At 45.0% G+C, this 17423-nt stretch overlaps 1 protein-coding gene across 3 annotated transcripts in view; it reads left to right on the top strand.

The window, feature by feature from the left end:
• Positions 1-245: 245 nt before the first annotated feature.
• VWA8 (von Willebrand factor A domain containing 8) overlaps positions 246-17423 on the top strand; it is a 192216-nt gene continuing 175038 nt past the window's right edge. The window contains exons 1-3 of one of the 3 annotated variants that reach the window (XM_069970562.1): positions 246-395; positions 1420-1575; positions 17305-17382. In XM_069970562.1, coding sequence (XP_069826663.1) covers positions 1431-1575; positions 17305-17382 — 223 coding nt within the window. In that variant the 5' untranslated portion in view covers positions 246-395; positions 1420-1430. Of the gene's footprint in view, positions 396-507; positions 733-1419; positions 1576-17304; positions 17383-17423 lie in introns of those variants that run through there. The other 2 variants (XM_069970561.1, XM_069970563.1) reach the window with 2 other exon arrangements.

Below are 17423 nucleotides of genomic sequence, written 5' to 3' on the forward strand. Positions count from 1 at the left end.
CCTGTATACAGACCCCACACACCAGTCCTCTCCCCCTGTATACAGACCCCCACACACCAGTCCTCTCCCCTGTATCCCCCCATGTTACTGTGGACATCGCCGCTCCCTTCCCTCTGTCCCTGCAAAGTGAATGGTGCAGCAGCAGCTCACTGCTACCTACTTCCTGCTTGTAAGCTCCGCCCCTCCTGCTGACATCACACTATAAGCAGAGGATACACTCTCGCTTCTACCCTGCAGGGTTTCTCCGTGTTGCCGCACATGACAGGGGGAAGGGTTTCCGGGCGGACTTTGTGCTCCTGGATTTTCCTTCCCCCGCTGCTCATGAGCCGGTGACACGAGAAGCTGGGTCGCGGAGGACACGGAGTGACAGAGTGAGGAGCAGAGGCTGGGCTGGGGTATAACAATGACTATGGCTCGGGGGTGATAGTGCCTGAGCAGCTGCCGCCTGGGATAGAACCGCCTTGTGGCCGCACGGCTTGTCACCTCTGCTCTCTGAGTGCCCGCAGCACTGCACCACCTTCATTAGAAGAAAGTCTCTAGAACAGGGTTCACCAGCCGTGTCTCTCCAGCTGGTAACAATCTTCAGCTCCCATTATAGCAGTGAAGATAACGGCTCCCTGGGCATGATGGGAGTTGTAGTTTAGCAGCAGCTGGAGAGGCACAGTGTGGAGGAATGACCCCGGGATGAGAGGAATGCTGAGGACACAGCTGGGTGGAGTCCATGCTCTGATGGTCAGACCTTGAAGCAATGACAAATCACATATCCTTGTGTTGGTCTCCACAACTCCAGGTCGCACACACAGCAGAGTTTGCCATTAGGCAGCTTGTTGTAAATGTCAGCTCATACTGGTAATGCAGGGAGATTTATCAAACATGGTGTCAAGTGAAACTGGCTCAGTTGCCCCTAGCAACCAATGAGATTCCACCTTTCATCCCTCACAGACTCTTTGGAAAATGAAAGGTGGAATCTGATTGGTTGCTAGGGGCAACTGAGACAGTTTCACTTTATACCATGTTTGATAACTCTTCCCCATTGCTTTTACCAGGAATGCCTAGCAGGCTCTGCCCCGCATCGCTTACCCTGTGTGTGCAAGTTAAAAATGGTGAATTGAAACTTGATGAGGGCACACCAGTGTAACATAGATTTGCAGCCCTATTTTATAACTGGCATTTCTGAGAACAAAAAGTCAAATAGTGAACAAATCATAATAATAAATATGGCATATCTATCTATCTATCTATCTATCTATCTATCTATCTATCTATATATATATATATATATATATGTGTATGTTAATAAATGAGTCCTAAAGAATATCACAAAGTGCTTAGAACATTGGTGTTACTGTAAATACAATTTCAGATTTAAAGTACTTATAAACTATTGCAACTATCTCATACATACCATTGTGTTTTCAGCTCTATGCCTCATGCAGTCCTTACTTCACTTGCCAGCCACTGGGACTCTTCCGGCATCTTCACTACGGAGGGTCAGATGTCTGTTCAATCAGCTGCTAAATTATCGGGGAATTACCCCCCAGCCTGTACTAAACCGGAGCCACGCCACATCATCAGGTACAGAAAAAAGATCACTGTGGTTATTGGAGAGTGAAACCTGATAACCTACACTGCTCTGTAATGAATAGTGAACATTCTGTTGTCAGCATTTGTTTTTTGTTTAGTTTTTTTAAAATTCTTTATTTATCATCACCATTAGGTCAAACAATGTATAGCAGGGTCCACACCCCGGGCACCAACAAATTAACAATGGCACACATGTTCAAACATCTTATAACACATCAGAACAATAATCCAGCACAATAGCATAAATAGGAATTAAAACACACGTAGGTATTTATGCCAACACCACTCGATCCTTTTCTCATTTTCCAATAACATAACAAGCAATAGAGTTCTACCACATCAGAAAGAATGAAAAGATACAGAGCAAAAAAAAAAAAACAGATTGAAAAGGAAAAAAGAAGAGGAGGGAATTGGGAACAAGGAAGGAAGGGTAGTGTGTACCTTTAGAAGCCCCAGCAACAAAGACTAGCGGATCAACCCCCTCAACCAGTCCCAGGAGGTCTGCCAGCAATTTTCCTGAAAAGCTAGGTCAGGGGTCTCAGCAGGTCTCTGTACTTGGATGATTCCTGAAATTTCATCCAAGGTAGCCATGTTGAGTAGAAACGCTTATTTCTAGAGTGTAAGTGAGAAGTTAGATCCTCTATCTGCATCAGATCATTTACTTTTGTAAATGGGGGAGAACATTGTTTCCAACATAGCAGTATGCATGCCATGCTATCACCAGGAAACTCAGTAGAGACCGTTTGTAAGTCCCTTGAGGAATCTCGCAGTGATGGAGACGGAACAAGACCAATCCCAGTTTAAAGGTAGCACCATTGACGTTTTTGGTCGCTCTCGATACCTCAGACCAAAATTGTTGCAATTTTGGACAGTCCCAGAACACGTGCAGGAACGTCCCTTCGTCACTTCCACACCTCCAGCAAACTGGATCTACCTGAGGTATGATTTTGTGTAATTTGGAGGGTACCCTATACCAACGGGCCAACAGCTTGTACCCAGCTTCCTGAAACTTGGAGCTGATGGATGACTTATGCACTAAATATAAAATTCTCTGTCGCTAAGTGTTGAATAGAGTAATCCCCAGGTTAGATCCCCAATTCAAGAGAAAGGTGGGAGAGGGTTCCTCTGGGGTAGTGATTAGCAGCTAATAGGTTAGAGACAGGGTATGCCGGATCGGTTCCTTAGCTGCACAAATTGTCTCAAAGGGAGTCTGTGAACCCTTAAATTGGCTAGGGGAGGGTAATGCAGTCAAATAATGTCTTAGTTGTGCCACCCGCCAGGGACCTAATGAGCAGGGTTCAGTTATATCTCCCAGTGTGTCTGCAGAAATCCAGTTATTATCCCATAGGAAGTGACCTGCTCTAAATATTACTGCTCCTATCTAGTCACGGAATACCTTATCTGTCAGACTGGGACTGAATTCCGGGCTTCCCAAAATGGGTGTCATGCCAGAGGTGAGAGGGGCGAAGTGCTTCCTTATCCTTATCCGAGCACGCCACCAGTGTAGGTCCAGTAGGATAGTAGGATGATATTTAAGCTCGGAAAGAAGATCACTCGGTAACCAAGCAAGTCCCGTCAATGGCACCCAGTGTAAGATTGTTCAATAGAAACCCAGGGTTTCTTTGCGCCATTCCGACACCAATCCACTATGTGTGCCAGTTTGGTGGCCAAACAATATTTCTTTAGGTCCGGCAATCCAACACCACCCTGATCTTTTGGACGTATAAAAAATGGTTTCCGAATGCGTGCCGGTTTGTCCCCCTAAATGAAGCGTGTTTGTGCCGTCGCGAAAAAACCCCGTCGGTACATAAGTCGGAAGGCATTGGAAGAGAAACAATAGTCTAGGTAGAATGTTCATTTTGTAAATTGCACAGCGACGAAAGCATGCGTGGAGGCCCTTCATCCACCTTGCACAATATGCATTAATGGTATTCAGCAAGGGTGTGTAATTAAGCTGATAAAAGGTACTCAGGTCTTGTGCCAGATGTATCCCAAGGTATTTGATGGAGCGATGTGCCCAGGTAAAACTAAAAGAGGAATGGAGTTGGTTCACTAACTCGTCCACCAGAGACATTCAGGGCCTCCGATTTCATAAAGTTGATCTTGAAGTTAGACAGCCTAGCATAGTTAGTAAATACGCGGGTTGGAGATAAGTCTTTAGCATAAGCTGCTATTTTATAGTGGGCCCTACAGATTTAGGCCCCTTCTATATTCGGGTTTGTTCTGACATAGCACAGAAAGGGCTCTAGGGTCAAACTAAAAATGAGGGTTGAAAGGGGGCATCCCTGCCACGTGAATCTGGAAGCTGTCTGACAGAATCCCGTTAGTCCTAACTTGAGCGCTAGGAGCCATATACAGTGAAGACACCCAGGCAAGAAAAGCCGGTCCGATACCCGAGAACTTCAGAGTTTCCACCATGAAGGACCAATTAACCCTATCAGTGCCTTTTCTGCATCCGTAGACAACAGCATTAGTGGAGAATCCATGAGATTTACCTTATGGATCAGGTTAATGGCCTTCATGGTGTTGTCCCTTGCTTCCTGACCTGGCATAAAGCCAGCCTGATGTGGATGGATACTAGTGTCTAGAAGGATCACAAGACGGGATGCAAAAATTTTTGAGAAAAGCTTTTAATCCAGATTCAGAAGGGATATAGGCCTGTAACTTGAGCATTGGGCGCTGTCCTTACCCGGTTTGGGTATCACTGTTATGTGGGCACGAGTGGCATCAAGTGGCAGGGATGCCCCCTGCGAAATAGAGTTGAAAGCTTCCAAAAAATGGGTACTAAGTATATCCAAGATTGTTCTCTAGTACGTCAGCCCAAACCAGTCAGGCCCTGGAGACTTACCCGCTTGTGTGGATCGCAGCTGCGAATTCCACTGCTGATATCGGTGCCTCAACATCTTTGTTGGTTAAGGTAGGCTTAAAGGCGTATAGCTAAAGGCAAGATAAAGGCGTATCTTATCTCTAAAATGAGGGTCAACCGTTGCCGGGTTATCTTTGTCTACTGAAGATAGATCAGTGTAAAACCGTTAGAATGTCTCTGCTATGGCCGACGTGGTGTGGACTCGTGTGTGCGAGGCTGATTGAATGAAGCGGATGTAGGATTGTTGTCTGAGGTCGTTGGGTAGGGAGATCAGTGCGATCCACTACGTCTGAAAGAAGGGAAGCATTCAATCTCCAATTCCATTGCCTAGGTATGGGTTGGGGAAAAGCTAGCTTTACCATGACTAGTTTGTGGTCAGAAAAGGTGATGGGACCTATCCTTGCTTCGGTAAGGAGATGCAGATCTCTGTTTGGGTAGGAAATAATCCAGTCTGGAGTACATATCTCTGATTGGAGAGTAAAATGAGAAATCTTTATCCCTGGGGGGAAGAGTCCTCTACGTGTCCACTAGCTGGTATTCACGTAAAGTGTTGTTAAATCTGTGGATCATCACCTAAAGGCCCTATTACACCAAAAAATTTTGGCAGATTATCTTACAGATTTTTTTCAGCCAAAGTCAGGAATGGATTTGAAAAGAGGATGAATCTCAGTCTTATCTTTACAACCTGTTCTCTGTTTATAGTGCGTTTCTGACTTTGTAAGAAAAAAGTCTGTCAGATAATCTGTCAGACATCTTTTGGTGTAATAGGGCCCTTAGGTGTCTAGGTTTGGTTCAACGGCCACATTAAGGTCGCCCCCTAACACCAGCACCCCTTCAGCAAATTCATCCACCAACTCCAAATAGCGTTATGTCCTGGCAAGTGTTTGGCAGGTAAGCCACTACCAGCATATACAATATTAGGGCAGTCTTACCCTTCACCATTAAGAGCCCTCCCTCTTCATCACTGCCAGAGTCCATGAAATCCCACGGGAGAGAGCGGGATAGGAGGATACTCACGCCTCTTGCTTTGGAGTCTTCAGTGAAGCTATGGTAAGCGGCTGGATACCATCTGTTAGACAGTCGGAACAAAGCATTAGCAGTTAGATGGGTTTTCTGGAGAAATGCAACCTGCCCATGCTGAGCTTTTAGAAAATTGAGCAAGATAGACTTCTTACCTGGGTTATTAAGGCCTTTCACATTCAGAGATCCGAGCACAAAGTCCCACTGAGCGAAGGTGGACATGACTGGGGACTTCTTTTAGGCACACAACTGGGGTGATAAAAGGGAGAGGGGAGGGAGAAGGGAAGGGAACACCAAGCAGAGGAGAGGAAGAGTGAGTAGTGATAGGAAAGAAATCAACAAAAACAAACAAAAAAAAAGAAAACAAAGAGCTGAAGGTCGTAGGTAAGTACACCTACAACAAAGTAAAGACCAGAAAGGTTGTAGCTAGGAAGCATGTAGGAGGAAGTGCATGTAGGATAATCTGACCTACGGAAGTAGATGTGGAGAAAACCATGGAACGAGTCCACCACAGCAGCACAATTTGTTAACACGTCAAACATTAAAAGGCAACTGCAAACAGACCCCAATAATTACAGGGTGGGAGGAAGGAGAGGGGAGAGAAAGAAAAAGAAAAAGGGGGGAGGGGGTAAGAACCACAGACCTAATAATGATTGAGACCCTTAACAGTGTCCCTCAAATAGAAAAAGTTCAGGCAGGCAAGAGAATGCAGACTAAGCAATAATATTAGTAATAGAAGGTCCCAATGAAACTAATAATGTAGAATGAAACTAATGTGTTGCCAACAGGCCTAGGACCCCTTTATAAGGTAAGACAATGTTCACCATCAAAATCTGGGACCGTCCAAAAAAAAAAAGAAGGGCCCCGAGATGGCCAGTGAGAGAGAGCCTAACATTGTCCCTTCATGTTGCCATGTTCAACCTGCTAATAGTAGTCTGGAAGTACAGTTCAAGAGGTGTCCGTATAACTCCATAAGGATGAAGAAAATCAGGCTTCCAGCAGGAATGGGTGGGAGAGATCAGCTACCGACCCTTCCTGTGTTGTGCGATCTGACTCTTCTCTCGAGATCCTACGAGAAGGTTTCCTCCGTCTGGTATTGCTAGTTGACTGGTCATGGCGACCCAGGGCAAGCCAATTAGGAACTTGTAAAGCTGGGGTGTTGACAAAGGAGAACAGTTCTGGCAGGTCATCCGGATGGCGTAGAATAAACGAAGCAGAGTCCTTTCTTTTTTTTATTTTTTGTTTTTGTTTTATTTGGTTTTCCAAAGAAATATAAAGGACATTTATGAAGTAATACACAAAATCTTGTAAACACAGTCGTTACAATTAAAATAGCAATACAAAAACTAAACCGTGAAACCGTGAAAGCACAGGATTGTTGCTGGCAAAAGTTTTCCATCGCTCTCTGCAGACGGGGGGGGGGGGGGGGGGGGAATGGAAGTGGCAGGACAAATACGGGTCCGGCCTGCTGCTAAACACTGGTGTACCTGTGGCAGTGCGTAGAGAAAGGGGGGGGGGCAGGGTATGCCATATGCAAGTTACTCATGGCTTCTTGACGAAGGCGGTAACCTTAGGGGCCCTAGGTTGTTGGCAATGTCCGCCTTACAGTACCACTCTGTTAGGCGGAATGGGAGAACTATGTTCGCAATTTCTTGAGTGTCGTAGTGTGCAATAAGGAATGTTCTATATTTCTGGAAGAATTTCTTAGTGCCTCTCTTCTTATGTCTTTCAGCATCAATACGATCTACCCCAAAGAATAGTTTTAGTTGTGATATAACTAAGGGAAGATCAGGAGGGGAGGCTGATAACCAATTGAGAAATAGGCATCTAAGAGCTACTAAGAGGATTACACTAACCAGTTGTGGAGGTGCACGCCCCTCATCCACCTCTTCAGGGGGACGCAGCTGATGGAATAGTACAGTGTGAGGCGTCAAAGCCAGTCTAATTTTCCAATATCTCTGTATATAGGCAAGTACTTCCTGCCAAAATTGGGCAGTATAAGTGCAAGACCATACGCCGTGCCATAGGTTGGTAAGAGGGATCTTACATTTAGGGCATGAAGTAATTCTGTCGGGGAAAGCAGGAGATGGGAGAATGTTAAAGCCATATAAGGCCCCATGGGCCAGTTTGAAATAGGTTTCTCGCCATCTTTCATTTATTACACATTTCCGTATCTTGTGCCACCCCGCCAGGATCACCTCCACTGTATTCTTGTCTCGGGTATAATGTGCCCACAGTTTGAACAGTTGATGTTTGCTTACTTTCAAGATATGGTTCCTAAGAGCCATGTACAGGAAAGAGATAGAAGCGTGGCCCGGTGTAGAGCCAATTGGGTCATCAAATGCATTGGTTGGGGATTCTTTGGACAGGTCTCGCAGTCTGTTAGTATAGAAGGTATGGAGCTGATAAAATTGCAGAAGTTGTGAGGAGGGGATGCCAAACTTAGCTGCAAAAGTTCTGCAGCTGAGTGCCATTTATGGTGTTCCCGGTCCATGAGGTCCCCCACTACTCGAAGTCCCCTAGCTGCCCACTGAGTGAGCCATGGCTGTGTGCAGCCCTGAGCCATCTCAGGGTGTTTGGAAAGAGGCATATATTTGGAAAGAAGAAAGGGTAAGCCATGTGCTTTCCGTACTTCCTTCCAAGTCACTATAGTGTCCCTAAGCAGTACTGATGTCTTAACCTCCTTCGGGAGTTTTGCATAGGCCGTGTGACATAAAGTTCTAAGATCCCATGGCGAAGCAAGTTCTTTCTCTAGCTCAAGGTTGGAGGAGAAAGAAGAGCTTTGAAACCAATCTAACGCATGGCGGAATATACAGGCCAGATTGTAACCCCTAATACTCGGGAAGTTCAAACCTCCCTCCAATTTGCCTAGCATTAATTTCTGTAAAGAGATCCTCGGATGTTTACCCTTCCAAATGAAGGGTCTGCAGAAGGTAGAGCAAACGGGGGAAGGTAATCATCTTGATCAGATGGCAGCGTCCCATAAACGTAAGAGGTAAATTATGCCAGTCATGTAGCTCTGATATAATCTTTTATATAATGGGGCCATAATTCAAGGCGTAAAGCGTGTCTGAGGTCCTACCAATTTTAATACCCAGGTACGTAATCGACGAGGGCGCTAGCTTTATATGCAATCGGTCTGTCTCCGCTTTCCATTGAGGGGTCCGTGTACCCAGAGGAAGGATCTCGCTTTTGGCTACATTTATTTTGTAGCCTGAGAACTGGCCATAGAAGTGTAGGAATTCTATTATTTTAGCTATGCTGTTCCCTGGGCTACGTAGGAACAGGAGAATATCGTCTGCAAACATTGCAGCTTTCACTGAGTGCGACCCAACCCCTATTCCCTCATAAAAGTCAAAATCTATTAAGTGGCGAGCTAAGGGTTCAATTGCCAGGTCAAACAAAAGGGGAGAAAGGGTGCACCCCTGTCTGGTCCCTTTCTCCAACATTAAGGGGGTCGATAATACACCTGGAGTGTGGACCGGCGCTCTCAAGTCACTATATAACCCCTGGAGAAACACCCTGAACGTGCCTGTCAGCCCAAAGCTGTCCAGCACCGATCCCAGCCAGTCCCATCTGACGTTATCGAAGGCCTTTTCAGCGTCAAGCGTCAAAAGCGCTGGTTGTTCACCTGGCTGGGGTCGGTGCTGCACCCTATCTAGTGTCAAGAGAACTTTGCGAATGTTGGTAACCGCCGCCCTGCTGCGGACAAAGCCTACTCGGTGTGACCCTATGAGGTCAGGTAGAAAGGAGAGTCTATTCGCTATAATCTTTGAGATAATCTTCAGGTCCTGATTTATGAGTGATATTGGTCTATAAGACCCAGGGTCTACAGGGTCCTTGCCGGGCTTAGGAAGCACTTTTATGTAAGCTAATTTGGCGTCTTGAGAGATACGACCTGTATGCAGGATGTCATTGAAATAATTCGCTAGGGATATAGAAATTTGGGGTGTTAAGAGCTTATAAAATTCCCCCGAGTAGCCATCTGGCCCTGGGGATTTCCCGTTGGGAAGAGACTGAATCACTGCTGCTACCTCTTCCCCAGTGACATCTGAATTTAAGAGTTCCAGTTGCTCCGGAGTCACTGTGGGGAGAGAAAGGGTATGTAGGAAGTTACGGCCTTCAACTTGATCTGCAGGGTTAGAGCCATATAATGAGGCATAGTATTGTCTCAGCTGTGCGTTGATGGTGTGGGGCTGCGTGTGTTTGGTTCCAGTGCTGTCTTTAAGGACCTGGATGTGGGACAAGTTGCGTCTGCCTTTGGCCAAGCGGGTCAAGAGTCTGCCTGTTTTATTTCCTTGCCTGAAGAGGTCTGTTTCAAAGTAGGACCTGTGCATCTGCTCACGCTTGTCTATCCAAAATTCAAAGGCAGAGCGCGCCACTTTCCATTGTTCCTGATGGATCGGTGTGGGGGAACCCAGGAACTGGGAATAGGCCTCTCTCAGTGAGGCACTAGCTGCCTGATAAGCCTGCTGTGTTTTCTTCTTGATGGCACTATGGTGAGCTAGAATGCCTCCCCTAAGGACCGCCTTCGCTGACTCCCAGAAAAGTGCTGGGTTGTCCTTATGGGCACTATTGTGGCAGTCGAATTCCAGCCACCATCCTTGTAGGAGCTCCTGAAAGGCTTCGTCTCTGGCTAGGTAGGTGGGGAATCTCCAGATAAAATCCTGGAGCTTCGGGGATGGAGTCTAGAATTCAACTGATATGGGGGCATGGTCTGAAATGACTAGATCAGCTATCTGTGCGTCCGTCATACGTCCAATAAGTAAAGGGCTCAGCAGAAGATAGTGAATTCGGGACCAGGAACCGTGGACATGAGAAAAATGAGTGAAGTCGTGACCGTCGGGGTGGTGCACTCTCCAGCTGTCACTCAGGTCAGTCGCCTCCAGTACTGTGGGGAGTATCTTGTCTCTCAGCCATTGGTGATCAGTGGGGTGGGGGGGGGGGGGGGGTATAAGAGGACTACTAGAACATGTTAAATTAGGAATGGTGCTGTTGTTATTGGGTCGGATCTGTTTTCCCCTCCCATGTTTATACACATTTAAATCTGGACAATCCTGTGCAACATACCCATCAATACAAATAATGCATGAATTTGTAAAATAGCTAAACATAGCTCAACAGTAAGAACAAATAAAATAACAATAAATCCCGCGACAAGAGTGGCGGTGGTCCAAGAACCACTCCCGCCTAGTGGGTATGAGACTCCCTTTTTTCGAGGATGCGGCCGGCAACGCCGTTCCCGCAGCCTAGAGGAAAGGATACTGGAATCCAAGTCCTTGAGATGCAAGGTTACCTTTGGCTAAGCTTTGTACTGGAAGGGGTGGGCATGGGAGTCCAAACGCAGTCGGGACCATGAGTAGTCATCAGGTATAGAGGGGGGGGGGAAATCACAAAATATGGGACTCCCCGACTCCGTGACCAGATACATCCACTGCTACATGCTCCTAAGGGAGGGTGGGGAGGTAGGGGGGAAAGGGTAGAAGGGGGGCATATCCCAGTGACTCGCCAGCCAAGAGAATCACAATAAACAAGGTTTTTGCAGAGGCTAGCAAGGGAGGGTTGAGGATGGGTGAGACGGAGAGGGGCTGGTTCAAAAATAGTGGGGGTAGGTTGACAGTACCTTGCAAACAGAGCAAATCAGTTCCGATGAAAAGGCAAGTGTCCCAGGTCAGTCCGGGGAAGGTGTGCGGCTACCTCCCACGCGGAGTTCAGATGAGCGTCTTCTCCTCTTGCGTTCCGCATGCTTCCTCGAGTTGTGCCGGTGTCGGGAGTTAGAAGTGGAGTGTCTGATTTCCATAGGCGAGGATGATCGGCCTCTGCTGTGGCGATGGGATGAGCGAGGCCCAGGGTCACGTGAAGGAGTGGTTGGAAGGTTTAGAGCGTCCACTGCCGCCTCTGGTGTTTTGTAGGAGGAAAAAGAGCCATCACTGTGGAATACCCGCAGAATGGCGGGGTACTGCAGCTGAAAGCGTCTATTTGCCTGGTATAATGAAGAGCAGATTGAACTAAATGCCCTCCGTTTTTGGTGGACAGAGAAATCTTCAAATAATAGGATTTTAGCGCGGTGGAACATTAGGGGCTCCTTACGTTTGCGGAAAGCTCTTAGTAGCTCTACTTTGTCATTGTAGTCAAGGAGTTTGACGATAACCTGGCGCGGGCGTTGTGATAGAGCTGAATTCCCTGCTTGGGTAGCGGTTCGTGCATCCGGAGGGGGGCCTATTCGGTGCGCTCTTTCTACTCTGCATGGGTGTTGTAGTCCCAGCGCTTTAGGCAGATCTTCTCACAAAATGTCTGCAGTTCATTAGGCAGAACCCTCTTGCTCACTCCTATTAGGCGTAGGTTGCTACGGCGGGAGCGATTTTCCAAATCCTCTAATTTTTCATTGACCCTGGCCATTTCATCCTCCATTAGCTGTATCCTGTCATGTGCCTCTTTATTTTCATCTTCAAGTGAGGACACTCTGGTCTCTAACTGTGTTATGCGTACAGAGTGATCAGATATCTCAGTTTGCAGCTGCTGTAGTGAAGACCTTATTGTCTGCTCTACTGATCTCTGTACTTCTGGTGCCATGAGTTTTACTACCTCTGCTGCCAATTGCTTATAATCAAAGGGAGAGGTAGGAGAAGGTGACAGGGGGGAGCCAATAGAAATAGTCTGTGCCCCAACTGCATGGGTTAACGTTGTGGCTGTGTCCTGCGTTTGCTGGGGGCCGCCTGACACTCTGTGCTGCTGCTGTTGTGTGGAGCTTGTCTCCATGTCATGCGTCCCCTCACCTCCCGCTTCGGATCCGGCGCTCGGCGCCATCTTGGATCCAGCTCTCTGGTGTTCTGCGGCCGGCTGTTGCGGGGGGAGCTGCTTCGGCGCTCCCTTCTGGACAAACTTGTCCATCGAGTCCTCCTGTCACGTAGGGGAGCCTGTGGGGCTTCGCTCAGTGGTCCCGAGGGACTGTTGTTGCTGGGTACAGGCTGGGGTCGGGCAGGAGCTCCGGCGTGCGGCTGCTTATATCCCCGCGCCAGAACCGGAAGTCGCAGAGTCCTTTCTGACTGCTATATGGAATGGATAAAACCATCTATATGTAGCCCCAGCATCTTTAATCTTGACTAACAGCGGTTGAATCAGCCTACGCATGTATAGAGTGCGTGCAGAGACATCAGGGTATAAGTGTATTTTGGCCCCTTCAAAGCTGATTTGATTATTATCCCGCACTGCTTTGAGGATCATCTCTTTGTCAGTGTAGTAGTGTAAGCGACAGAGCACATCTCTGGGGGCCACATTAACTCCTTGGAACATTCACAGACGTAGCATTAACTCCTTGGAACATTCACAGACGTAGCATCTTGAGGCCTATTAGTTGATTAAAGAGACATGTCACTCTCATTGCAAGGTTATGAGCAGATGGTAGTTCAGTCAGGCTTTTAATGCAAATGTTATTTCTCCGGCCCCTGTTCTCTTGATCATCTAAGTGCAAGGCCATAGAGCAGGACCCTAGCATCCAGTGCTGTTGCTGATTCATTAGTACTCGTTCTGTTAGCCAGCTGCTTAATTTCTTCTCTAACACTTTCTTTGGCTTGTTGCTGTGCAACTTCAATTCGTTGTACTACACTGTGCAAGTCCTGTTTGGAGGGCAATGCCTGAATTAGCTCCCTCAGCATCTGTAGCTCACCTTGCACAGAGCCTGCTTGCATGTCAGCTGGAGGGACGTGATGCACGCCAGGTTGTACTCAACCAGTTTACTGCCTGGTGAGGATGGCAGGGGAGACTGTACAACCCCCTTCTTCTCGGTGCGTCTGCACCATGACAGGATGGGGGCCTCACTGCGCACTGAAGCTGGGTGAGCGTCGGAATCACTCCAGGCTTCTCCGTAGCGATACAGAGCGGGATGTCTGTGCCCTCCGGGTATTCCAAAGAGGTGGATGGTATCTGTGGAGCTGTGGAAATGTGCTGCTGTGTCCAGAGCTCCTCCCGCCGCCATAGCTAAGCAAGCTATGTTGTCTTCTGTATGTGTCTGTTTGGCACACCCTAAGAGAAAGCGGCAGCAGGGAGGACCTTATACAGCAGTATTTAGCAGTTTAAACACTGAAACAAGCACTGAGGTTAGATAACAAACAAATTTGAATGGATTTTAAGAGTGAATGATGTTAAGAAGGGAGAAATAGGACTTTAGGAAGTGAAGCAGGAGGCGCTTTTCTCTAATAAGACATGTTATAAAGTTTCTTATATTTACTTGCACCATTGGTTTTTGCAGAGTTTGTTGACAGGTTGTTAGTGACCATTTAGGCTCTATCCTCAATTCCTTAAAAATTTTGCCATTTAGTTGATGTTAAAGATAATATTAATTTTTTTTTTTTTTTTTTAAAGATGAGAGAATTTTTACATCGAGCTATGATGATGCTCTGCTACCTTGCTTGCCTCCCCTTCCACAAGCTGTGACTGTCAGGTGTACTGTAGCTGGTGGATTTTTGGGTAGAGCAATGGGAGCCCTTCACTAAAGGAGAATTCTTCTGGTCCAGTCCCTGGGCGCTTCCTGGTCTAGAGAGGGGACTTAGGACGTGACAGTCCAAAACCACTCAGGCGGCCAGTGTTCGTAGCGAGGTCCCGTCTCAGCGACTGACTGGCTGACACGTTACATCCCAGATCCCACTCAGACCTAGAAGCGACCAGGAACCAGAGCAGAGGACAGCACTGGACTTTAATACTGTAGACTATAAGTCTGTTTTGTTCTTTGTTGGGTGCTGTTGGCCAAACTGCACAATAATTTTATCCACTATTTAGGACAGTAATAGTAGAGCTGAGGACTTCCAATACTATGTTGGTACGGCATACTTATTTTGTACAGCAGAACATTCTTCCTGAGGCCTCATAAGAAACACATTGAGGCTATATTCACACACAGTATTTTTTCTCAGTATGTTGGTCCTCATATTGCAACCAAAACCAGGAGTGGATTGAAAACACAGAAAGGCTATGTTCACACACTGTTGAAATTTAGTGCATGGCCGTCATTTAATAGAAATTAATTGGCGTTATTTTAATACATTGGACGTTGTTATGAAATAATGGCCATTGTTTGTCATAAAATGACAACCATCCACTAAATTTCAACAGTGTATGAACAGAGCCTATCTGTGTTTTCAATCCACTCCTGGTTTTGGTTGCAATATGAGGACCACAATACTGAGCAAAAATACTGTGTGCCTGTGTCCATACAATGTATAAAATAACACCGTTGAATTAATGTTCGTGTCATTAATTTGCAGCCATAATTGAACGAACAATGCATGTTATTTTACATTGTTCACACACAGATTTTTTTTCTACCGTTATTTTCAGAATATTGAATAGGACTTTAAAATAGCGGCCACACAATGTAATTGGCCGTCATTGTAATGATGTTAAACAACGGCTGCTGTTTTAAATATCAAATAACAGCCATTGGAAAGTATTTTGTGAACATAGCCTTCGGGTGATTGAGAACATTTTTCTTGTTATGCCCTGTGTACAATAACATGTTTTAGTCTCATGTAATTGGATTATATAGTATTGTACCATGTGAAACATCTTAAAACTTTGAGCATAGCTTTGTCTAAAGCCTTCTCGCGTTTGATGCAATTACATTTGTAAGGAAGCACATTCAGTCATATGAAGTCCGTTACAGAAGCCGTCCCCGTGACTACTGGGAAACTATTTTAGGGGGGAGCTCATGTACTGTATCATCTTCTTTGTATGTTTGTCAGGCTAATACATTTCATTACTCGTGAAAGTTGGGTTTGAGGGGCATTGAGGCTTAGGCACAATAATTGATGGCGCTGTCCGCCTGAATGGCTCATTTGACTTCTATGACTTCTATTTTTGCATTTTTCTCTAGAACGATATAAAATCTTCAAAGTGTATGTGTAAAATGTTTTATTTAGATCATCTTTTTCAGTTTTTCTTTATACTATAATTTAATCTAATAGCTGAAATATAATATGCTACTTACAAAAAAAAAAAAAAAAAAAAAAAAGACTAAAAGGGCAGACTGAATTGGCCAGGTTGCCTTTTCTGTTGTTAATTCTCTTTGTTTCTGTGTATAACCAATAACCAGGACAGTTTCCTAAGTTAAGGAAGCTGAAGTACAGTATAAGGTAATATGAACTGTGCCCTGAACCTCCATTCGGAATGCTTTTCACTTCACACACTAGAGCAGGTTCAGCTTTAAAACTATCATGTATAAAGCATCATGTTTTCTTGGAGTTTAGAAATGCCAAATCCAGTGAGGGGGCATGGGTTAAAGTGCAACATGGTACACAATAATTCAGCATAATTTTTTTACAAAATTCTGTTGCCTATTAAGCAAACCAATTGATAGTGTAAACTTATACTGTAAACTAATCTAATAGTATAAGATAGACTACAAGACATCTTACGAATTCAGAGGAAACATAGTTTCTATTTATAGAATACAATGACAAATCATATGTACTGTAATTCAAAAGGTAATGTAATGCATAAGACCAGTGGGTGTACTATAATATATATGTTACCCTACCCTTCCAGCTCCATCATTTATAACCAGAAAAAAAAATAGGTAGTCGAGAAAATCTTCCTAAACAAAAAAAAGTGTATGAACAGGTAGTATAGGTGTGTAGGATTGATTATACGGTGGTATCTTGGATTACAAGCATAATCCGTTTCAGGACTGTGCTTGTAATCCACTCTTAAACCAAAGCAAATGTTCCCATAAGAAATCACTGAAATGCAGACAATTGGTTCCACACCCTAAATATAATGATTTTTTATTCTGAATAACATGTAGAACAGATGAAAAAAAGATTTAGAAACAGCTGGATATGTGATATTCTAAGTTACTGTACAGTATAGCAATCAGCATGTGGTGTATAATGTATACAATGTGCATAAACCTGAAAAACAGCAGCAGTTTGTGGATACAGAATGGAGATGCAGATCCCCATAATGGCGAGGATGGGAAACTCAAGGGCTGACAGACTGCAGGGAGTAAGAAGGAATGAGCAGGACAGATGTGGGCACAGTATAGCCGTACTTTTTGTCCGGGGAGAGATGTGTTACAGCTATGAAGAGATTACCTCCACAGTACTGTCCCCTGATGTAAGCCCCAGCCTGAAGTGGATCTGACAGTACTGTAGACCACCCTCTGCAGGCCATGCCCCTCCCCCACTCCACTTCCCACCCAGTACGGGGAGCTCTTAAAACAAAGCAATGCTCTTAAACCAAGTTACAATTTTGAAAAACTTAAACCAAAAGGCTCTTAATCCAAGTTACTCTTAAACCAAGGTACCACTGTATACTATTTCCACAGTGACTGATAAAAATCAATAAGATTAGATAAGACATTTTAATAAAATGTGTCAAATGCTATAGGTGTAAAACCAACGCCAACACATTTACTAAAATTGATGCTTTCACTGTATAATGCTTACAAATGAAAATCCATTCAAAAATAAAAACTATTCCTCAGTCTACCTTTTATTTGTATCTTAAACTTGTATTCAATAACTAGGGGGCACCTCACTGTTTAAGATGAACTGATCTAGTGCACCAGTGTCCTCTTTCTTTGACTGCTTCATGTTCATGTTCCTCACATCTGCTTGTTCTGTTAGGGGGTCTACACTATATTCACTACAAAGAAAAAAACAGATGATCTATGTAAAAAAAAAAGATTTGGTGTTGGTAAATTGAATATATTGTGTGAAAGGCAATTGGGAAATTCAGTTTATTGTCGCTAACACGGCTGCAAAGTGAAGTTACATACAAGATTTCTGTATGAAGTTCGTAGTAAATGTATTCACGTACATTTTGTTTTGACATTACAGGTGACACGATTAACATTGGAGATGTATCATATAAAGTAAAAACACCAAGGAACCCCGAACTGGTGCCTCAGAGTTACCGTAAGCTATTGTTTCTATAATTCAGAAGCAATTTTTTTTCT

This window comes from Dendropsophus ebraccatus, chromosome 5, assembly GCF_027789765.1.
Source record: "Dendropsophus ebraccatus isolate aDenEbr1 chromosome 5, aDenEbr1.pat, whole genome shotgun sequence".
Taxonomy (NCBI): Eukaryota; Metazoa; Chordata; class Amphibia; order Anura; family Hylidae; genus Dendropsophus; species Dendropsophus ebraccatus.